Raw genomic sequence first — 24516 nt, forward strand, 5'->3', positions numbered from 1 at the left:
GGTGTTGAGCCACTGGTGCCCAGCTACAATATTGTGTCTCTACTTTGACTTATTTAGACTGACCTTTCATGAGACTGGTCAGGTTCAGAGTTTTCAGAGCATTGACTGCTCATGAAATTTCTGGTTTTGGATCTTTTCAGATACATATTTTTTTAATTAGGGGGTGGTCAGAAATTTGTATTATAAAAGACTTAGAACAGGAGAGATCTATCTAGATAGATTATAAGCAGACATTTTGTCCTTTTTTTCTTGTCCTAATAGGTTTGTGTGCCCCTGATTCAGAGTACAATCATTGATAATAATGCTTCACCTAGAAGCAGTTCATCTCGTTTACCCACTTCTCCAAATTTAACTCCTATGACTCCTGTACACAAAGGTAAGAGAGATGTCCTTGCTTTTTTGAAATGAATGCCTTTGGGAGGAGAAACAATAAGGGAAAGGTATGATCTCCCTATGTAGCTCAGGCTCAATTCATTACAGTTCTCTTGCCTCAGTTTATATGGAGTGCTGGGATTACAGGTTTGTGTCACCCTTTCCCCCCATCCTCCGCCCCCTTTTTTGGTGCTGGTCCTAGCTCACACAAACACAGAATGTATAGATTAATAGTTTCAACATGGCAATTAATAGCTTGTACAATTGAAATTGTGTTTATTATTTTTGTGTGTTCATGTGCTGGTCTTGGGCTTGAATACTGGGCCTGGGATTTTGCCCTAGTTTTTTTGCTGAAAGCCAGTGCTTTACCACTGAGCTACAGTTCCACTTTCAGCTTTTTGGGTAGTTCGTTGGAGATGAGAATCTCAAGGACTTTTCTTGCCTGGGCTGGCTTCAAACCAAAATCCTCAGATCTTGTCCTTCTGAATAGCTACGATTACATATGTGAGCTGTCAGCACACAGCTGTTTTATAAGACATATTTTATTGAAGAGAAAATGGGTGCATTTGGGTAACAGAAAAAAAAAAATCTTGTATAACTTTTTGTTTTTCTTTTTTAAAGGTGCTTCCCCGTATGGAGGTCCTGCAACTCCACGTTCAAGTTCCAGTTCCAGTTCAAGTGGAATGTCCACAATATCTTCCATTCAACTTTTGGGACTAGAAATGTTGCTTCACTTTTTGTTAGGTCCAGAAGTCTTGAGTTTTGCCAAGCAACAGAAACTTGTATTGAACTTAGGTATGTAAGTGTTCTTAACATAATTTACTATAATAATTCAGATTAATTAACTTTTGATGAGGCTTCTATTTTCTCCACAGCGCAATTGTAATTCTGTATAATCTTTTAAATAATAAGCACTTATTCCAACCATCTAAAATTTTGTAAGTTGATAAATTTGCTTCACACATTTTTTTGTTTTTATATAACTTTGTTTTCTCCCTTTTAGAGCCACTTGAACATCCGTTAATCAGCAGTCCTTCTTTTTTTTCCAAACATGCACATATCCTCATCACTGCTGTTCATGATAGCTTTGTTGCAGTTGGAAAAGATGGTTCAGGTAATTGCAAGAATTTTTTTTTATATATTCAAAATTATTTTGGGAAGTTAAAGCAAATATTTATATTGTACCAAAAATCTTTATGTTGATTTATTTAATCCTTGAGTTCATTTTACAAATGGAGAAACTGGGTTGTATAGGGAAGTATGTAACTTGTGTTAATGTATGTATAAGAATATAACTTACTATTTTGTGATCGTACTGGGACTTGAATTCAAGCTTGGGAACTGCCCCTGACCTCTTTTGCTCAAGGCTAGCGCTCTATCACTTGAGCCATAACTCCACTTCTAGCTTTATTTTTTAAATTTTTTTAAAAATTGAAGCCAAAAGCCTCACTGACATTTCCTGTCCACTCAGATATCAGCCTCTTAGATAGCTAGGATTATAGACAGGAGCCACCAACATGTAGCAGTGTATTTATGACAAATGGTAATGTGATTCTTGTCTAGGCTCTGTGACTGGACCCCTTTGCATTAAGATTTCTGTGTTCTGAACAGCAAAACATCAAAATTCGAATAAGTGGTGTATTTGTGTAAGAGTAGCACTTGGGAATCTGAAATTACTTAAGGGCCTGGATGCTATCCCTGATCATTTTTTGCTCAAGGCTTGTGCTCTACCACTTGAGTCACAGTTCTACCTCTGACATTTGTAGTGGTTAATTGGGCATGAGAATCTTGGGCTTTCCTGCTTGGGCTGGCTTTGAATAATTATCTTCTAGGTGTCAGCCTCTTGAGTAGCTAGGATTATATAGGTCTGAGTGACCAATGGTTGGCTTTTTTTTTTTATTTTATTCTCTCTAACCTAGTTGGTGAATGAAGCATACTTCCCCCCCATTATATTGGTTGTCAGAATGCCTTCTAAGTCATTGTTTTTTTCCTTTTCTTAAAAGTGATCGGTATTGGACTGTGAGAATGTGGCTTAGTAGTAGAGTGCTTGCCTAGCATACATGAAGCCCTGGGTTCTATTCCTCAGTACCACATAAACAGAAAAAGCCAGAAGTGGCACTGTGGCTCAGGTGGTAAATTGCTAGCCTTGAGCAAAAAGAAGCTCAGGGACAATGCCCAGGCCCTGAGTTCAAGCCCCAAGACTGGCCAAAACAAAAGCAAAAAATGATTGGTATTCAATACAGAAAATACAGATAATGGGGAAAAGATAAATTGCATGTATTTAGTGATATTTACTGGCCAGATTATATTATGTACCTGAACTTTCTATGAATTTGTTATATATTCCTCTGTTACATATCCCAGTGTTAGCATGTTACAGTCCTGTTATAGAAAACAAGATTAATGTTTTCAAACAAAAATGAAGTGGTCTTTTCATGAATGTGTGGATGTATAAATAATGAAATTATATTCAGATTACCTAGGTATTGCTCAATTTGTTACTGATATAAGGGAACAAGAAAAGTTTTGTTAAAAGTGGTTATTTTCTTTGTTTAATAGATGCAGTGGTCAGTGCTATCTGGAAGGAGCTAATTACCTTGGTGAAGTCTGTGACTGAGTCAGGTAAGCATTATTACACTGAAATTGAAATCTTTGAATTTCACATGTACTTTAATTTTTTAGCCAGTCCTGGGGCTTGAACTCTTGACCTGGGCTTTGTCCTTGAGGCTCTCTGTGCTCAAGGCTAGTGCTCTACCACTTGAGCCACAGCATCACTTCTGGTTTTTTCTGTTTCTGTGGTACTAAGGAATCAAACCCAGGGCTTCATGCTTGCTAGGCAGGCACTCTACCACTGAGCCACAATTCCCAACCTTGTACTTTAAATTTTTACACTAATTTAAAGTGATTATTGACTTAGTAAAATTTGTTTTTTAGAAAGAAAATCTTCATCTCACCTGTATTAATATGTTTAGAACCATACTCTTCCTCTTTGCTTCTTTTTGACAGGTAACAAAAAAGAGAGGCCAGGTTCTGAAGTTTTAACCCTAATACTAAAATCTTTGGAAAGTATAGTGAAATCAGAAGTATTTCTTGCATCAAAAACACTAGTAAGTACACCTGAAAATTGATTTTAAAGGTCATGTTTTGGAATTGAGTTTATGTTGATATTTTCAGAGATTAGAATTGAGGTAGACTTTTCATTCGATAATTAGCAACATAGTTTTAATAATAAATATCATCACTTCACAACTGCTATAGATTTTTGTTTGTGCTAGGGTTACAGATGGAACTCAGGACCTGGACACTGTCCCTGAGCTTTTTTGCTCAAGGTTGATATACTGTCACTTAAGCCACAGCTCTGTTTCTGACTTTTTGATGGTTAATTGGAGACAAGAGTCTTGTGGACTTTTTTTGCCTGGGCTGGCCTCAAACCACAGTCCTCAGATCTTAGTATACTCCTGAGTAGCTGCGATTATGGGGGCGAGCAATTGGCTTCCAGTTATATATTAAAGAATTTTTTTGATATTAAATGGATTTGAATAGTCTCATAAATTGAAAATGAAATAAGTAACGATTTACAGGTTTTCTTTATGGATTGACAATGTACTAGGAAGTACAGTGTTCTTAATATTAAGGAAGGATCTAGAGCAGATAAGGTAAATTGCTTTTTTACTGAGTTAAATGAATTTGAACAATTGATTTGTGTTCTTGACCACTTCGATTCATCTTTAAAGATCCAGCAAAGTAGAGGTTAAATGTTTGAGTTGATATGTGTAAAGGACTAAGGGCCAGACACAAATAAATCCAGTTGATGTGTTTCAAAGCAAAATATATAAAAGCATTTTTACTAATTGTCATTTTTAGGACACCTTACAAAGCGTCACAATACAAGTATGGTTAGATTTTACATCAATACAAATTGAGAACAGTTTGGTGGAGGCTTAGCTCTAGCAATTCTGGACCCAGCTTCTAGTTTGCGTCTTAAAACTGTTACTATTGAGTATATACAAAATTTCTTTTCTTTTTTCGTTTCCTTTCTTTTTTTTTTTGTTGGCCTGGATGCTCTAGGCCTGGGTGCTGTCCCTGAGCTCTTCAGCTCAAGGCTAGCCCTCTACCACTTGAACCACAGTGCCACTTCTGGTTTTCTGGTGGTTAATTGGAGCTAAGAGTCTCACAGACTTTCCTTCCTGGCCTGGCTTTGAACTGTGTTCCTCAGAGCTCAGCCTCCTTAGTAGCTCGTGTTACAGGGAGTGCCAACAGCACCCAGCTCAGAATTTTTAGCAACATAAAAAATAGAAATATCCTTATCACCCATGGTTGAATAAACAAATGATGTACATTCTTAGGAAAACATCTATATGTTGATGCAAAAATTCTTGTTTCTGTTAATGTACTTTTAAAACTAATTCAGATATATACAGGCAAGTAAATGTATATTTACATTAATGAATGAGCATTTTTTGTACAAATTGCTAAGTTATAAAAATATTTAACATTAGTGGACTTAGCTAAGTAGAAAGACTGTATGACTGAATACTGTAAAACCTTTTATCTTTCTTAGGTCCTCATGGAAATTACAATTAAAGAACTTCCTCAGAAAGTATTAGGTTCACCTGCATATCAAGTTGCTAATATGGATATTCTTAATGCAAGTATCTTCAATGTAATGATATGATCAGATTGGTAACTTCTCCCCATCCCCAGAAGTTCATGTTTTTTATTTGCTTTATTACAAGTGGTAGATTTTTTTAAAGTTTTATGATGACTGCATTCAAAATATGTTGACTAAGTTAAAAAAGTAATAGCTTTATGTGAATAATATAGTGCTATCAATTTTTCTGGATTAAGTAATTGACTAAAGTTGAGTTTTTTTTCTTTTTCTTTTTCTTCCTTTTTTTGGGGGGGAGTGGGGGGGTCCAGTCGTGGGGCCTGAACTCTGGGCCTGGGTGCTGTCCCTCAGCTCTTTAGCTCAAGGCTAGTGCTCTACCATTTGAGCCACAGCGCCACTTCTGGCTTTTTTCTTTTTTGCTTATGTGTTGCTGAGGAATTGAACCCAGGGCCTTATGCATGCAAGGCAAGTGCTCTACCACTGAGCCACCTTCCCAGCCCTACAGTTAAGTTTTCTATTATTGTTAAATATTAAAAGTTTTGTAAGATTAGGAATATTAGCTTAATGTGAAACATGCTTGTTTGCATATGTAGGTATGTGAGTACAGGAGGTTTTTCAGTGCTCTTTATGTCTGGAATCACACATTCCTTGATACATAGACTGAATAATTAGACTAGAACATGCTGATTGATATTTGTATTTAGCGTTGGTTTGTTTGTTCTTGGAGTTAGGATATCACTATATCTCAACCTGGCCTTGTCCTCAAACTCCTTTTACCTTAAGCCTCCAAGATACTGTGATGATAATGGAACCACTATACCCAGGATTGAATGTAGCTTTGGTAATAAACTAGTCATACCATAAATAATACTATATTTCTTAAATGACTGTTTGTAGAAAATAAGTACATTATTCCTTGAAATGGGATTGTTTTTTTCCTTTTTTCAGGGAACTCCAGCTTTGTTCTTAATTCAGTTATTTTTCAACAATAACCTTTTGGAATGTGGTATAGCAGATGAAAGGTAAATTTAAACTTTAACTTGAAACTTTATATTGTTTCTGTTGTGAAACAATGCCCCAATATACGAGATTCATTTTTTTTTCTGTCATAAATTAAGTTTTTCAAAATCAAGTCTTGATTTATATATGTCTTTATAATATACCTATACATCTATATGTAGCCAATAGCTTAGACTGACTTCTGATTCGATTGCCCTTCCTTATTCTTTCAAGTGCTGATATTATAAGCACATTCCACCAAAAGTTTTTGGTTTTTGAGAATCTTGTTATGTAACTCATGTTGATGTAAAGTTTGTGTATCACCGTACATGTTATTGTGGGTTTTTTTGGGGGGGAAGGGGCAATCCTGAGGCTTGAACTCTATGGGCTTAGACATTGTTCCTAAGCTTTATGCTCAAGGCTAGCATTCTACCACTGTTCTGGCATTTTGTGGTTAGAGATAAGAGTCTCAGGGACTTTTCCTGTCCTGGCTGGCTTCGAACCATGATTCTTAGATCTCAGTCTCCTGAGTAGGATTACATGTGTGAGCCACTGATGCCCAGCTACCATATTTATTTTTTAATGAAAAAAGGATGTATCAAACCAATTATGGCAGTTCATGCCTGTTATCCCAGTAATTGGGTAATTGAGGCAAGAAGGTGATAGGTTTTAGGCCTCCCTAGACTACATAATCTGTCCTCAAAAAAAAAACCTTCTCTTTGGCCCACACCTGTAATTAAAGCTGTTCAGGAGATAGATATGGGGGGAATCCCAATTTAAGGACAGCTTTGCCAAAAAGTTTTTAGCAAGATCCCATCTCAGCAGGAAAGCTGGGCTTAGTGGTATATATTATTTATTGTCCTAGTTGTGTGGAAGTTAAAAGTAGGAGGATCACTGTCTAGGCCAACTCAGGAAATAACTGTAAGGAAAAATAACTGTAAAGGAAAAAAAGGGCTAGGGGGCTAGGGTGTGTCTCGATTGGTAGGGTACTTATCAACTGTGAGCCACTAAGTTAAATTCTGCCAAAACAAATTTTTAGAACAAGTTTTGTAAATTGCCATTTCTTGTTTTTAACAATGTGAGTCTGCACAAAGTACTTATTAATGGGATTTTAATTTGTTTAGGTTTTTCCTCAATCTGGAAACACTTGTAGGCTGTGTGCTTTCTGGTCCAACATCACCACTAGCTTTCAGTGATTCTGTATTAAATGTTATTAACCAAAATGCAAAGCAGTTGGAAAACAAGGAGCATCTTTGGAGAATGTGGAGTATTATAGTTACCCCATTAACTGAAATGATCAATCAGGTATAGTAGATGTCTGCTACATATTTCTCCCAGAATTTTAGGTTCTTTTTCTTTTTTTTAATGATAAGAAAATGAATAGAAGCTTTAATATGAGTAGATGACAATTACTCAATTCCTGTGTAATTAATAAATATGTATTGTTAGATTTGATGTGATTGAATATTTTTGTAGTTTCCCTGTATTTCTGCCTTATTTGTCAACAAAGTAATAGAAATGATTAGCTCTTATTTCTCCAGTGGTTTATAAAAGGACTTGATTGGGGTTATAAAGTCTTATGTTTACCTGAGCTTTTTTTTTCTTTTTATTATGTATATTTTTGCTTCATGTTTGCTACAGGGACTTTATGTATCCTACTCTGGCCTCCAGCTCTCTGTCTTCTGAACTTTGTCTTCTGATATGTGGGTCCTTTTAGTAGTTGTATAAGTAGGGAACACAATTTTTGGGGGGGTGTGGAGTAACACTGGTTATTGCTCTTTAGTCCAGGTTGGCCATGAACTCAAAAATCTGCCTCAGCTTCCTGAATGCTTAGATTACAATCATGTGTGCCACCATTCCTTGCTAATTATGTTATATTCTTGTGGTCAAGTCATGATTTTGCCAATTTATTCAGTATTCTAAGTTAGCAAGCTAAATCAACTGTTTCTGACATTTTAAGTACTTCTTTCATCAGAGTTGATAATTATATAGCTCAAGTTCACTATTTTTGGAAATATTCTTTGAGCTGAATCCATATAATTCACATGGATATCATATGAAGACACATAGAGTAAGCACATTATTAAAAGATACTCTATAAATAGAAAAATAGTTCACATATCTAAAATCCTTCCTACTCTTGGACAGCAGAAGTTTTTTTGTTTTTGTTTTTTTGGTTGGTCTTGGGGCTTGAACTCTGAGCTTGGGCTCCGTCCCTCAGCTCTTTAGGTCAAGGCTAGCCCTCTACCAGTTGAGCCACAGATAACTTCCAGTTTTCTGGTGGCTAATTAGAGATAAGAGTCTTAAGGACTTTCCTCCCTGTTCTGGCTTTGAACCGTGGTCCTCAGATCTCAGCCTCCTGAGTAGCTAGGATTCCAGGTGTGAGCCACCAATGCCCGGCAGCAGAAGTGTTTTTAAAATCCATACTGTGTGTTTGTAGTAAAAGATTTTGGGAGTTGCTTCTCTTTTAACTGTATTTTTTTTTTTTTTTTTGGTACTGGGGATCGAACCCAGGACGTTGCACTTGCTAGGCAAGCGCTTATGCCACTGAGTTACATCCCAGCCCGAGTTGCTTCTCTTTTAAGGCTTTAAATCAATACATTAGTTTCCACACATTCTAGGAGTAAATTGCTACAACCTGATGATTGAAAAGCAACAGGAGATGGGTGCCGGTGGGTCATGCCTGTAATCCTGGTTATTCTGGAGGCTGAGATCTGAGGATCACCGGTCAAAGACAACCTGGGCAGGAAAGTCTGAGAGAGACTAGAAAACCAAAAATAGTAATGTGGTTCAAGTGGTAGGGTACTCACCTTGAGCTAAAGAGCTCAGGGGGAGTGCTCAGGCCCAGAGTTTATACTTAATGACCAACGGGGGGGGGGGGGGGGCGGGGAAAGCAACAGGAATTGATTGATTGATGGCAACACTGGGATTTGAACTTAGGAGTATTCAGGGTCACTCATTTGGTTGGGTTGACACTCTTACTACTTTAAGCCATACTTTTTAACTGGTTATTTCTGAGATGGAATCTAGCTTTGATCTTGATCCTTCAGATCTCAACCTCCTGAGTAAGTTTATAGTCTTGATGAGTCACTGGCACCCAACTAGGATTTTTTTTTCCAGCAACAAAGAAAAAAAATTTCGTTTCTAATTCTTGGAGTTCATTTCAATAAATATTATTTTGTATGTTCAGATGGACATGGGCATTGTCCTTTGTGCTCCTCGCCTAACAGTATTCTGCTTTGATCTCAACTGTGTGAGTGTCTATTCCCATGTCTCAGTGTATTTTAGAGCTTCCACATATGTGGCTTATCTCACTTAACATGATCTGCTCTTGGTCCATCCATTTCCCTGCAAATGGCATAATATTTTAATAGCTGTGTAAAATTCCATTGTATAGGTACCACATATTTTGGATCTACTCACCTATTGTAGGACATCTGAGCTGTTTCCACAACTTGCCTATTGTGAATAGTGCAGCAATGAACATGAATGTGCAAGTCTCTTGGCTAGTGATATTCTGGGTAGATGCTCAAGAATGCGTGGTATAGCTGGGTCAGAATGCTGTCCAAAGTAGTTAGGAGTTTATCTTTAATATTTTTTTTTCCTTCAGTGTTAAATAAAAGCCCAGGGCTTGGCAAATACTCCTTTGTGGCACCATATCCCTAGTCCCAGTAATAGGAGTTTTATTTTCATAGTTGTGAAGACCAGAAGTCCAAAATCAGTGTATTGGATAGGATTGCTTCTTTCTGGAGCTCCGAGGGACAGTCTATTCCCTTTCTCCTATTGATGGTATCTGATAATCCCTTCAATTTGCCTCATTTGTGTTATCCATATTTCTTCATTCTTTCCCTCCATCTTCACATATTATTCTTCCTCTTGTAATGGTTGTTGAACTCTCCTCTGCTTTTATGTTGATCCAGGTGTGTGTGTGTGTGTGTGTGCGTGTGTGCGTGTGCGTGCGTGTGCGCGCATGCGCGTGCGCGTGCGAGCGCCCACGTGCTAGTACCAGGGTTTGAACTTAGAAACCTGAGTGCTGTCCTTAGAAACATGAGTGCTGTCCTATAGCATTTTCACTCAAAGCTGTTGCTCTATAGTTCTACTTCAGCCATAGTTGAGCCATAGTTCTACTTCAGCTGGTGATTAATTGGAGATACGATGTCATGGACTTTCCTGTTGTGTTGACTTCAAACCTGGATCCTCAGATATCAGCCTTTTGAGATTACAGAGATCAGTCACTGATGCCTGGCAGTTTTCCTCTTTTAAGGATACCATTCATCATATTCAGGTCCACCTCACTCCAATATGACATCATTCATAGGTCTAAAGGTTCGGAATGCAACATCTCTTAAATATATTGTCATGGTAGAGCACATTCTGTGTTAACATAGACCATTAAAGATGCTAATTTGTCATAACTTTATTTTTCCTATTTCAGACCAATGAAGTAAATCAAGGTGATGCCTTAGAACACAATTTTAGTGCCATCTATTCTGCTTTGATTTTGCCAATAAATCATGTTTTTTCAGAACAGAATTTTCCCACAGTAAGTCTGACAAATTTTAACATTTGATTTCTGTGCTGGTACTGTCTCTTAGCTTTTTCATTCAAGGCTTTTGCACAGCTCCACATCTGGCTTTTTGGTGAATAATTGGAGATAACAGTCTCTGGCTTTCAGATCTCAGCTTCCTGAATTGGGATCACAGATATGAGCCCTGTGCCTGGCTCTGTGTTGTTTTTATGTATAAGAAATTTATGCCATTCTCAAAATAATGCCAATATTAAGTTTTCCTAAAACAGCACTTTGATGTGACTTTACTATTAGCATTAGGGAAGGAAAAAGGTAAAAACATCAAGATTCTTTTTACCTTGGGTTCTTTTTTTGTCAGTCGTGGGGCTTGAACTCAGGCCTGGTCGCTGTCCATCAGCTTCAGCTCAAGGCAAGTACTCTACCACTTGAGCCACATGTCACTTCGTTTTCTGGTGGTTTATTGGAGATAAGAGTCAAACTGTCTTTCCTGCCCTGACTGGCTTTGAACTGCGGTCCTCATATCTCAGCCTCCTGAGTAGCTAGGATTACAGGCGTGAGCCAGGGGCGCCTGGCTACCTTGGGTTCTTTTTTTTCTCCTTCGGTCGTGGGGCTTGAACTCGGCTTGGGTGCTGTCCCTCAGCTCTTCAGCTCAAGGTGAGCGCTCTACCGCTTGAGCCACAGCGCCACTACCTTGGGTTCTTAAATTAGAACTTTTAAGGGAGTTGTGTATATTCCCTTATATTCCTCTATGACATCTTAAATATATGTATTTTTAAAGTACATATATATATATATATATGCACACACACACACACACACACACACACATTGTGTGTGTGTGTGTGTGTGTGTGTGTGTGTGTGTGTGTGTGTGTGTGTGTGTGTGCTGTTACTGGGTCTTGAACTCAGGGCCTGCACATTGTCCCTGATCTTCTCTATGAGTCTTAAAGACTTTTCTTCCCAAGCTGTTTTTGAATTGGAGTTCTCAGATCTTAGCCCCCTGAGTAGTTAGAATTACAGTTGTTAGTCACTAGTGCTTGCTTGGCTCTATTTAATAGTTGTTAAAACAAAATGTGAAAGATACATTGGTTCTATTCTATACACCAGTATATATTTATTAAATTCCTTTTATTAGGTCACCATGAAGACATTACTTAGAACTTGGTCAGAATTATACAAAGCATTTGCTCGTTGTGCTGCTTTGGTGGCAACAGCAGAAGAGAATTTATGCTGTGAAGAACTTTCTTCCAAGATACTGTCTATTTTGGAAGATGACATCCTTTTGGTGAGTTGGTCCCAGTATTGACTTTTTTACACTTAAAGGATTCTTGGAAAATGGAGATAAAATTTCAGTTGTAATTATCAATTGATTAAAGAGGCCCAGTTAATATTAAGTAAGTTCACTTTTGTAAACCAGGCTGTGACTTTAAGCTTTTAGATCCTTTTTATGTGGCCATGAGCGTTAAGATTGCTTGCTTGCTTTTTCTTTTTTCTTTCTTTTTTTTTTTTTCTTTTTACTATATACCATTTGGTGCTTAACGTTATTCCAGAGTAACAGTGCCAGGCCTTGGCTGTCTTGGACCTCACTGTTTCATGTTTGTAGTTAGATGTCAAAAGTCTGATTTGTTTGGCAATGATTGTGTTACAGTGAAAGCTAACCAAGAAAACATGACTAAAGTACACACCACCAAAAAACAAAGGCTGGTGCACTACTACTTTAGCCATACTTCCATCTTTTTGATGCTTAATTGGAGTTTCATAGTCTTTTCTTTCCTGATTGGAAAGATTGGCTTCAAACTGGGATCTCAGGTAGCTCAGATGGAGTAGCTAGGATTGAGCAGCTAGGATTATAGGCATGAGCCACATCTCCTTGCAAGCTTATAATAATCTTCACTCAGTAGATCTGGGAAGTTATTTGCAATCTAAATGAGTGCTTGCGTGTCGTTGAAAAATATTCTATTTTTCTAGAAATGAAAACTTCCTAATTTGAGTTCATTTTTACTTGGTTGCTCTAGATTAGGTATGTTTACAATTGCCATATACTTTTATTTTTTTTGTCTGTTGTGGGGCTTGAACTCAGGGCCTGGACACCGTCCCTTAGCTTTTTCATTCAAAGCTCTCCCTCTGAGCCACAATGCCACTCTTTTCTTCTGGTGATAAATTGGGATAAGTCTCTCTGGGACTTTACGCCTTGCTTAGCTACAAATTATGATCCTTAGATCTCAGCCTCCTAAGTAGCTAAGGTCTGAGCCACTCGCACCTGACTGTTGCCATATGTTTGTTACTAAGACTGTTCAGCTGGGCCCCTGTAATCCTAAATACACAAGAGGCTTTTGGTTCGAAACTGGCTTGAGCAGTAAAACCTGTGAGATTCTTATCTCCAGTTAGCCAAAAAAGATGGAAGTGAAGTTGTTAAATCAAGTGGTGGTAGAGTGCTAATTTGGAGCACAAAAACATAGGGACAGCTCTCAGGCCCAGAGTTCAAGCCCCAGGACCAGCACCAGAAAAGCAAAGACTTCCATATGGGGATGCAGGGTAGTGTAGTGTATGTGAGGTGTTTAATTTTTTGTTGTTTCTTCTCCTTTTTCTGGTGCTGTTTCGGGGCTTGGCCTTGGCCTTATGCTCTCATTTGGCCTTTCTCCATTTAAGACGTGCTCTACTACTTGATTCATACCTCTTTTCAGCTTTTTGCTGATTATTTGGAGATAGATTCTCATTGGTTTTCTGTTCAGGCTGATTTCAAACCTCACTCTTCAGACGAGATCAGGGTGGTATGGCCGTAGACTCAAACCTCAGTCTTCAGATCTCAGCCTCCTGAATAGCTAGGATTACAGATATGTGCTTCTAGTGCTTGGCTAATTTGTATTTTAAATTAGAGAACTGGAGTGAAGCTAAATAGCACAGAATATAAACCTGAGAAAAAGCTGTAAGGCAAAAACTTAATATAGCTAATGTGTATGAGCATCAGTACTGGTATTAGAAAAGAAATTAAGCACACGCTTACATTTTTGAGGCTCTAACTTAGGAAGAAAACATGACTGAATTTTAATTGTATTGAGGTATACATTGAAGTGCAAGTAAAATTGCACTAAAAACACCCCTGTTGAAGCTCTAGGAGGAGGATTGGGTACAGGACCAAGGGGATACCAAAATCCTCAAATGCTTATAAAATCCTTTGCATTAAATAATACAGATTCATATGGAACCTACACACTTCCTTCTATACTGTGTATGTGTCTGTGTCTGTGTGTACAGGAAAGTTTGAAAGTGTTTGAACTCCTGGCCTTTTACTCTCACTAGGCTTTTCCACTCACAGTTACGATCTGCCACTTGTCCAGACATTTAGTTCTGACTTTTTCCTAATTTCCTAATAAATTGGAGATGTGCCCAAGATTTGTCTGCCATGTGTGGCTTTGTCCACAGTCCTCAGATATCACTCTCCTGAATAGGGCTGTAGGAGACAGTGGCACCCAACTTCCATACACTTTAAATCATTTAGGTAGGTGCATTAAATATTTCAGTGGAATGTAAATGGTACATACATAGTTATAGTAGTGTTCATTTACAGACTCAGTTTTTTTGCATTATCTGTCCACCTACAGCCACGTATATAATTGCTATTTTAACTGCTGTACAGTTTTCTGTAGTATGACTATACCTACCATTGTTTGAACCGTATTTTAAGGATATTTTAGCCGGGCTCTGGTGGCTCAAGCCTGTAATCCTAGCTACTCAGGAGGCTGAGATCTGAGGATCGTGGTTCAAAGCCAGCCCGGGCAGGAGAGACCGTGAGACTCCTATCTCCAATAAACCACCAGAAAACCGGAAGTGGCGCTGTAGCTCAAGTGGTAGAGCGCTTGCCTTGAGCTGAAGAGCTGAGGGACAGCGCCCAGGCCCAGAGTTCAAGCCCCACGACCGACAAAAAAAGGATATTTTAGTTATTTCCCGTTACTACATATATCATCCCGGTTATTGTCTTCAGAAATAAGATTTATTGTTTTCTCTCCATTTTACTATTTGATACCAAATTAAATAAGAAAGTAATAATTACTTTGTTAAAGTCTTAACTGTAAAAGATGTTAGCTAACAATTGACATATGCTCTTTATTTTTACTTTTTGCTGGTTATGGGCTTGTAGGCCTGAACTCAGGGCAGGGTGTGGGTGCTGTCCTGAGCTTTTGCTCAAAGCTAATGCTCTACTAATTTGAGCCACAGGGCCACTTCTGGTTTTCTGATGGGTAAGTAGAGATAAAGAGTCTCATGGCCTTTCTTGCCCAGGGTGGCTTTGAACCATGACCCTCAGATCTCAGCCTCCTCAGTAGTTAGAATTACAGGTCTAATCTACTGGTTGCCAGCTTTGCAGTGTTTTTATCTGTGTCCTTAACTTTTTTTTGAGACAGATTCTCAGTAGCTTAGTTCTGGCCTTGATATTATAAGCGTGTGCTGCTGTTCTTCATTGTTTTTGAGACAAGGTCTCGATGTAGTTTTGGTCAGCCCACAACTATAGATTCTTCTTCCACAGGTTCACAGTTTTGGGAATGTAGGCTTGTGCCACCATGTTTGACCCTTTATTCTATTTGTGATTTCTTGTGTCTTTCCCCTTTTTTCTTCTAAATCAAGATAATCTTTGAACCTGGCTTTGTTTTTATTTCAGATATATCAGAGAGGATGAAGAAAATATGGATGAACTATTTTTTTCCCATTTTGTATTTAATGAATACTTCTGTAATTATCAAGGGGAATATTAGGAAGAATTAGTTACTTGAGCTGGTGGTAGAGAGCTTGTCTAGGAGCCCGAGCAATGGCACGGGAGCTACAACCTTTTAATTTGAATCTTAAATTATGATTGATATAATGTGTCAGGAAGATGAATATTTCCCCTATGTTGAGGTACATAAATTATGGGAAATATTTTTCAGCATATACTTAGACTTTATGTGGTAAAAAATATGAAATATGATAATTGTGAGATTCCTTCTTGTTGCTTATTTATTGAATATACTAGTACTTTGTAAGCTATACTTGTGCATATGATCCTAGTTACTCAGGAGGCTGAGATCTGAAGATCACAGTCAGCCTGAACAAGAAAGTCCGTGACTCTTATTTCTGATAAACTAAAAAAAAAAAAAGTAGAGCTGTGACACAAGTAGTAGAACACTAGCCTTGAGCAGAAGAAAAGTTTCTAATTATGGTACTTATGTTCTCCCCTAGAATGTGATCTTCTTGGACAGGATTGTACATATTATTACTGTGATGGTTAATTGCATTGACTTTTCACCATATAATAATAAATATCAACCTCAAATTAAGTGTAAGTATTTTTATTACTTTTATTTATCCAATACTGTATAAACAGCTAACCTATGGTTTTATCTATCATATTTTGATTTTTTTTTTTTTTTGTCGGTCGTGGGGCTTGAACTCTGGGCCTGGGCGCTGTCCCTCAGCTCTTCAGCTCAAGGCGAGCGCTCTACCACTTGAGCTACAGCGCCACTTCCGGTTGTCTGGTGGTTTATTGGAGATAGGAGTCTCACGGTCTCTCCTGCCCCGGCTGGCTTTGAACCACAATCCTCAGATCTCAGCCTCCTGAGTAGCTAGGATTATAGGTGTGAGCCACCAGCGCCCGGCTCATATTTTTGATTTTTGATTTTATTTCACTATTTTAATTACTTTTTTTGTTAGAATCTTGTATGCATGTTCTTTCTCCTCTCTCCCCTCCCACCGTCTCCCCTCCCACCGTCTCCCCTCCCACCGTCCCTCCTCTGTTTCTTTCTCAGTTCTCCTTTCTGCCTGTCACATACATTGCACACACCTTATCTTTATTCCTTTCTTAAACATAGAATGGTAAATACTCAATTAGGTTATCTAGTTAATTTCTCCTGATAAATTGACCAGATAAATATTCTTTAAAACATTCTTATTTGGAAGTCTGATTTGAAATAATTATTAACTATACAAAAGAATCATTAATTGGTTACAGTTTGGTAAGATATGTAAAATCCAAGAATTTGACTTAAAATTTTTTTGTTGGTTTTGGTGCTTGAACTCAGAGCCTGGGTGCTGTCCTTGAACTCTGTATCACTTTGCGCCACAGCACCAGTTCTGATTTTCAGGTTGTGAATCAAAGGTGAGCTTGTCATAGATTTTTCTTCCTGGGGCTGGCTTTGAACTGTAATCCTCAGATCTCAGCCTCCTGAATAGCCAGGATTACAGGCATGAGCCACCAACACCTGACTTTATTTTTACATCTTAGTTATAATTAGTTCAAGTTAAAACAAGTTGTCAGATATTTAAAACAACATTCTCTTGTTAATTCTGAATTAAGTTGTAGTTGAATTATTTCAGTCTAGTACTTGATTCTTGTAAAAATAGACTTTTGTTTGTATGTTCTTTCATTAGTGAAAGGCAACTTTTATTGAAAAATGCTAGTATTCTTTTAAAATACTTTGATTTGCCATTGAATGAATTAAAGATTTCCCCTCCCTCCCTCCCTCCCTCCCTGCCTCCCTCCCTCCCTCCCTTCCTTCCTTCCTTCCTTTTTGGGGTCCCGTGGTGGGGTCTGAACTCTGGGCCTGGGCACTGCCCCTCAGCTCTTCAGCTTAAGGCTAGCGCGCTACCACTTGAGCCATATCACCACTTCTGGCTTTTTTTTTTTTTGCTTATGTGGTGCTGAGGACTCTAACCCAGGACTTCATGCAGGCAAGGCAAGCGCTCTACCACTGAGCCATCTTCCCAGCCCTGAATTAAAGATTTCTAAAACATACTGAGAAAATTTCTAAAACATAAGGAAATTTTGAGGGGATTACTTTGCTTTTGTTCTCAGTATAGTAGTAATAGAGAGCAACACATTACGTACAGTAAAAATATGTTTATTTGTAGGGCAGAGTACCTTAGGCTCTATATCATAAAACAGGTTATATATTGTTTGAAATGAATTTCAGCTGACTTCTTGGGCTAATAAGCAGGACTTAATCTTGCTATCAGAAAATGAAATGATTTCTGAATACTGTACATAGCTTACTGCATTATTAGTGTATAAAAAGGAATAGCAGAGATTACTTTGCAAGCCACTGAAGTTCCACAAAGCCCAGTGGATGAGTTTTATAGTTACATAATTTTACCAGTGTTGGTATTTATGAAGAATTACATGTAAATTAGTATTGAGTTTACTCATTATAAACCCTAAGTGAGAAATGTTTCTTAGCTTTCTGAAATATTTTAAGTAGTGTTCCAAGTCAGATGAGTATCTTCCAACAATTTCTTACCTTTTAATTTCTTGTTTACCTAAAGAAATCCAGTAATGGGGCTTGGGAAGGTAGCTCAGTGGTAGAGTGCTCGCCTTGCATGCTTGAGGCCCTGGGTTCGATTCCTCAGCACCACATAAGCAGGAAAAAAAAAGCCGGAAGTGGCGTTGTGGCTCAAGTGGTAGAGTGCTAGCCATGAGCTGAAGAGCTGAGGGACAGCGCCCAGGCCCAGAGTTCAGGCCCCACAACCCCCCCCCCCCCCAAAAAAAAAAAAAAAAGAAAAGAAAAGAAAAGAAAGCCAGTGACTGCCTTGCTGCTTAAATTTATTCAGTGAGATTTGGAATATCCATGAATAGAAATAGAAAATTAAGGGTTTCAGAAAGGAAATTGTTACTATTCCATAGTGTAGTAAGGTCAAGTTGGGAATTGTGGGTGACTTATTTTGTAATAATTTTAAATTCACAGAAACACAGTAATCAATTCAATTATGTCTTAGCACCACAGAGATCTTCAGATTGGTCCAAAAAGAAGAAAGAACCTCTAGGGAAATTAGCTTCATTGTTTAAGATGCTTGTGAGAATTATGTGTTCTTTCCATACTCTGAGCTTCAAGGAAGGACATTCTGATACATTGCTTGCGATTGGAAACTCAATCATCAGCATTCTTTCCAATGTACTTGGACATATTTCTCTGCCTTCTGTGATTCGGAATATGTTTGCAACTTTAATAAGACCTGTGGCATTATTTTATGAAAATTCAAAGTAAGTATTTTGGCTTAGTTTCTGAATTAAATGTATATAAGCAGCATTTTCTCTTGAGCTCTGTTTTTATGGGATTCTAATCTTGATCATTTTTGTTTTTGTTTTTTTTTTGAGTCCGGTTGTCGGGGGCCTGAACTCTGGGCCTGGAAGCTGTCCCTCAGCTCTTCAGCTCAAGGCTAGCGCTCTACCACTTGAGCCACAGTGCCACTTCTGGCTTTTTTCTTTTTGCTTACGTGGTGCTGAGGAATCGAACCCAGGGCCTCATGCATTGCAAGGCAAGCGCTCTACCCCTGAGCCACCCTCCCAGCCTAATCTTGATCATTTTTGTTGACAGGTCATTTAGAAATTTTGTTTGTTTTTTAATTAATCCTAGTCCCCTTCAATTTACTGCAGTATTTTCCATTTAGTTTGTAATAGAAATAGAAAGTAGAATTGACATGCTACTTACTGTACAATTGTGTAAATAGGCACTTAATATATGTGTATATTTTCCACCAGATACATGAAAATCTCACTATATGTCTGCATAGTATTTCATTAAATAGAGTAGACATGTTTTTTATTCCTTTTCCGCCATAGCAGCATATGAACATAATTTATATGTAATCATTACCTGCATTGTCCCCTGGTGTAGAATCTGATTCTTTTCATGAAATGTGGAGACTGATATCTGTAAGCGAAGCTACTCTTCAGGTTTGAGAGCTTCACGATTGCCATTTGAGGCCAGGTCTGGCATAAATTTCCCCCCATCTCAATAAAAAGTGATGCTTAGCTGGGTGTCTGTGGCTCATGCTTGCAATCCTACTAGCTACAGGAAGCTGAGATCCTGAGGATCATGGTTAAAATCCAACCTGGGCAGTAAAGTCCCTAAGATTCCTATCTCCATTTAACCACCAGAAAGCCAGAAAGTAAAGCTGTGGCAAGTGGTAGAATATTAACCTTGAGCCAAAAACTCAGTGAGAGCACCCAGACCCTGAATTGAAGCTCTAGGACTGGCACAGAATAAAAGCACTAAGCTAGATGGTATGTACCTGTCATCCCAGATAGAGGGAAGCATAAAGAGATCTCAGTCCAGGATTTCCCTGGCATACACAGGGCATCGTATTAAGAAAAAATAAAAACAAAAGCTGCTTTGGTTTTGATGTATATGATTCAAGTGGTACAATTTTTGCCGAGCACAGTGTTAAGATCCCAAGCTCAAACCCCAGTTATTACCCCCTCAAAAGGTGATAAATTACAAAATTGCCCTCTAAAAGTTTGAATTAATTTCATGATCTTTTACTTTTGAAAGGAAGCAGGTAATACTTTAGATGCAATGATCCCGGGTATAACAAGCTTTTATGATTTCAAACATTAAAGCTTATATATAAATCAACTTGCAGAGGAAATTCCAAGACATAATTTATACTGTGTGCAGCTTAACCCCAAATCCACAAACTTCATACCTCTGCAAATCTTGGGTCCTCTTCAATACCAAGTAGCTAGTATGACCACTTTAAGGTATGACCTTGATTATTACTAATATTTTTGTTGTTGTTGTTGGTCATTTGGTTTGGACTCTGGGCCCAGGCCCGGGCCCTGTGTCTGTGAGCTCTTCAGATCAAGGCTAGCACTCTACCACTTCAACAGCGTCACTTCTGGTTTTCTAGTGGTTAATTGGAGATAAGAGTCTCACTGACTTTCCTGCCAGGGCTGGCTTTGAACCATGATCCTCAGATCTCAGCCACCTGAGTAGGTAGGATTACAGGCATGAGCCACTGGTGCCCCGCTGCTTTCATTTTTAAGATAGATTTGACTCATGCTTAGCAATTTTACTCTTTATATTTGGAATGTTTTATATTATCAAAGGTCTGTTACTTGTTTTTATGATTGTATTGCCTCATTTTTAAAGTTTGCTAAATAAGAGGGGACTTCCTGAAATAGTCACTGCTATTTGTTTTATATATTTTTCTTCCTAGGCTTGATGAAGCTCCTAAAGTATATAGTTGTCTGAACAACAAGGTAAAAATAGACAATTGTACTTCAAACTTTCATGATGAAAAACAGGCAGTCTTTCTTAACATAACTGTTAATTTTTAAATGGATTTTATTACTAGTTTTTAATAGGCACTTAATACACACGAGCATATTCACATTCCTTAAAAAGTAACTTTAAATTCATATAATTAAGTCATAACTCATCTCTATATTAAAGTAGTTTTTAATAAGATTTTGTATGTGAAATTTATTACAATTGATGTAAAATATTACCTTTTTTGTTAAAAATAAATCTGTAGTATTCATAAGCCATGCAAACTTGTAATTTGTCAGTTTATTAGAGATTATATATTTTTCTTTTCAAATTTTAAAAATAGAAACAATATGCAACTTGATACTAAAATATACTTTTCTCTTTTCCTAGTTGGAAAAGTTACTAGGAGAAATTATTACTTGTCTACAGTTCAGCTACACTGGAACTTATGATACTGAACTTCTTGAACAGCTTTCCCCACTGCTGTGTGTCTTATTTCTGCATAAGAATAAACAGATTCGGAAACAAAGTGCTCTGTTTTGGAATGCCACCTTTGCTAAAGTGACAGGGTTGATTTATCCTGAGGAATTGAAGTATGTTATGTTAGCAATAAAACTTGTTATAAGTATTCTATTATAATTTAAATTGGTGTTACAATATTAACATGAACTTTTCTTATGGGAAACTGGAGAGGCTTTCTTAGTTTCATATTTGGGGTATGTGGCATTCATTAATTAATTCTTTTTTTTAACTTTTGGGCTTTAGACTAACTTCAATTTTAGGACCATGGAAAGTAATTAAAATTAATTCTTCCCCTTTGGTGTAGAATGGGAAACATTTCAGATTTCCCTTGCTATGTAGCTTAGGCTGAGTTGGAACTTGCCAGAATGCCCAAACTGTCCTCAATCAAATTCATGGTTTTCCTGAGTTACTAGGATTACAAACATGTTACTACTATGCTTGGGTACTTATCTCTTCTTTCTTCTTCCTCCATCTCCTTTCTTTTTTCTCTTTTTCCCTTAGGGGAGGAATAATAACTTTTCAAAATTACAATTGTTTTATTTATTGGTCCTCTAGTTGAACTCTGTATCTGACTCTTGTTGTTAGCTGGTGCTCTTACCACCTGAGCCATGCCCCTAACCTCACTATTATTGTTAATAAAAAGACAAGGGTAGAAATTTGGTGGCTATTAAAGGTACACATGGGTAGTTAATATTTTGCTCCTGTTAGATATTTTTTCATGGTAAATAGAAATTTTGGAGGGCTTTTTTAATGAAGAAAAACTTGCAAATTTAAAAAGTATTGAGAAAAAAATAATACTGTATGATTTTCTCCACTTATAAACGTTAGTAAGAAATTTAGTCCTTAAACCAGTCTTCCTGCTTAATAGTTATAGTAAAGCAATCTTGGTAACATGAAAGTTCAGTACACGTGATATATATATGTGTGTGTGTATATATGTATATATATCTATATATGTATATTTGTGTGTGTATTTGTACTTTTTTAAAGACCAATATTAAGAGAAGCCAAACCAAAACTTCTGCTTCTGTTGCCTGGTTTGGAAACAGTTGAAATAATGGAAGAATCCAGTGGACCATATTCAGATACAGTAAGTTGATGGTTATTATTTGCCTTTTGAATGTAAATGCTTACTTGTGATTAACAAGGAGAAAAGTGTTCTAAAATTTAAATTTATATAAAGTATTAGATTATCAAATGATCATTTTTTAAAAAATCAAATAAGTGCTTGGAAGTAAACATATGAAAAAATAACTTTTTGTATGAGGCTTGAACTTGGGGATAGGCACTGTCCCTGAGGGTTTTTTTTGCTTAAGAGTAATGCTATAACGCTTGAGCCACTGCTTCATATCTGGCTCTTTGGTGATTGGCTGATTGGCAATAGGCATCTCATGTACTTTTCTGCCCAGGCCTTCAAAAGGCCTTTTCAGCCTCTTGAGTAGAGTAGCTAGGATTACAGCCATGAGACACTGGTACCTGGCTTCAAAAATGTCTTTTCTCATGACATGTTTTCTCTTAGCATTTATTTTACTTAAAATTAACTTCATCATTATACTGTGAAACATGATTTTGAAATAGTGTATTTGCATACTTGACAACATAGTATCAGTCGTCTGGTTTGAAAAGCCTTGGAGGAGGCACTATTTAGGACTTGATCCCAGGGTTTTCTGCATGCTATTGTTATATGACTGAACTGTGCCTTCACTTTCATTCCATCACTGCCTTCTCCCTTTTACATTTTATTTGGAGCTCAGGTTTAAGTTGCCTGGACTGGCCTTGAATTTTGTGATCTGCTTACCTCAGTCTCCAAGAAGCTCGTATTACAGCTTTGTACCATTATGCAAGGCTTTAGCCTGAAGTACTTTCATGAATTAAGGGCAAAAGTTGTCACTAGATATCTCACATAACTAACCTCAAACTCAAGCCTCTTTTGAAATATATTGTTCAAATACTAGACTAGATATTGCTTTAAAGAAACTACAAATAATATTTCTAGTTCATACCTAAACAAGAATCACCCTTCATTTTTCTCATTTTTGGAAAAAAAAGTACAAAACATATTTTCTGTCATATCACTCATTAGGACCAAGGCTACTATAACTAATATTTGATTACTATTAGAAGATTTGAATCTACCTACATATCGATACCATGCATTTGTAAAGTAGTAGAGCCTTACAAAAAGTTTCTGTTCAGCACCAGGTAATGCCTGCTCTTTTTTCCTTAGAAATGTAATAGCTAAGTACTCTTTTAGTTTTGGCTGAAGTAAAAACTTCTCAAGAGATAAAGTCAGACATGATATATTTATGGTGTGAAGGGAAATGCCCTTGATATATAACCTCTGTTCTACATGTTTTAGTAACCTTTACTTTTTCTTTTTTATCAGTATTGGCATTTGAACTCAAGGCCTTGAGCTTGCTCAGCCAGCACTGTCACCTGAACCACACTGCTTTTGGTGTTACAGGCTTTTTGCTTTTTTTTTTTTTTCAATACTGTAATTTGAACTGAAAAGCAGAGAAGGGTTGTAGGTCTTGGTCTTGCTAGAGAAGTAGTCTCATTTGATCCATAAGCAAAGGACTTTTTCCTCCCCGCCGCCTCCCCTGTTTTCAGACATAGTCTTGTTTACTGAGGCTAACCTGAGCCCAAGATACTATATGCTTCAGGTCCCATGACCAAAAAAAAAAAGATACTATATGCTACTTATCTGGGATGTCAGGCTTACCCTAACACATTCAGCTAATTCTTGATATAGTTTTGCTAACTATTTCCCCCTCATCCTGGCCTGGAATTAAAACCTGATTTCTACCTTCTGTGCCAGAACTATACAGAGCCAACCATGAGCCAAAAAGCTGAGCTGAGCATTCAAGCCCTAGTTCAGGCCAGAAAATATTTTTAGCAATACATGCATGATTCCAATCTAATGATTTGATTTGCTTTGTAGTTTTTATGTCGTATTTCTTATTTTCAAAAGTTTATAAATCTAAATGATTCAAAGTAGTTATAAAAATGAAGACAGCTATATAGATCGTGGCTTTCCTTAGCCTTTGTTTTTAATAGGCTTTAATAGTCTGGAGAAATTTGATATTATTTGCAGTAGACACTAAACAAATTTTCATAATGAAAAGCAAGCAGTAGAGTCCTCCTTAATTGTTGTACCTTGTACAAAACAGGCAGGAAATTCACAATTAAATGTGAAGATAAGTGGCATGGAAAGAAAATCAAGTGGAAAAAGAGACTCCTTTTTGGCACAAACAAAGGATAAAAAAGAAAATATCAAACCATCAGCCAAAGTATGTTTACAAAAGTATATTTAGCAGATTTAGAAAATATGTGATAGCCTAAAGGCATGTAACTTATTTGCAAGATTGCACTGCAATATTGGAATAAAAGATGGGATTGTGTTGGGTATATAGAGGATGATTAACAAGTTTTAGAATGCTAGGATGGCTTGTAAATCTGGATGTTTTGGGT

The 24516-nt window shown here is 37.3% G+C and overlaps 1 protein-coding gene across 3 annotated transcripts in view; it reads left to right on the top strand.

Moving 5' to 3' along the window:
* The window catches only part of Rif1 (replication timing regulatory factor 1), a 73838-nt gene that overhangs the window by 28133 nt on the left and 21189 nt on the right, over window positions 1–24516 (top strand). For 2 of the 3 annotated variants that reach the window (XM_042683386.1, XM_042683388.1), the window contains exons 11-26: window positions 262–376; window positions 994–1167; window positions 1376–1486; window positions 2932–2994; window positions 3379–3479; window positions 4934–5020; window positions 5930–6003; window positions 7105–7285; window positions 10416–10523; window positions 11643–11792; window positions 15719–15818; window positions 18248–18512; window positions 20471–20513; window positions 20914–21116; window positions 22036–22135; window positions 24216–24335. In XM_042683386.1, the coding sequence (XP_042539320.1) occupies window positions 262–376; window positions 994–1167; window positions 1376–1486; window positions 2932–2994; window positions 3379–3479; window positions 4934–5020; window positions 5930–6003; window positions 7105–7285; window positions 10416–10523; window positions 11643–11792; window positions 15719–15818; window positions 18248–18512; window positions 20471–20513; window positions 20914–21116; window positions 22036–22135; window positions 24216–24335 (1995 nt within the window). The remainder of the gene's footprint in view (window positions 1–261; window positions 377–993; window positions 1168–1375; window positions 1487–2931; window positions 2995–3378; window positions 3480–4933; window positions 5021–5929; window positions 6004–7104; window positions 7286–10415; window positions 10524–11642; window positions 11793–15718; window positions 15819–18247; window positions 18513–20470; window positions 20514–20913; window positions 21117–22035; window positions 22136–24215; window positions 24336–24516) is intronic. The other variant, XM_042683387.1, reaches the window with a different exon arrangement.

This window comes from Dipodomys spectabilis, unplaced genomic scaffold (assembly GCF_019054845.1).
Source record: "Dipodomys spectabilis isolate Male_0828 unplaced genomic scaffold, ASM1905484v1 ptg000081l, whole genome shotgun sequence".
Taxonomy (NCBI): domain Eukaryota; kingdom Metazoa; phylum Chordata; class Mammalia; order Rodentia; family Heteromyidae; genus Dipodomys; species Dipodomys spectabilis.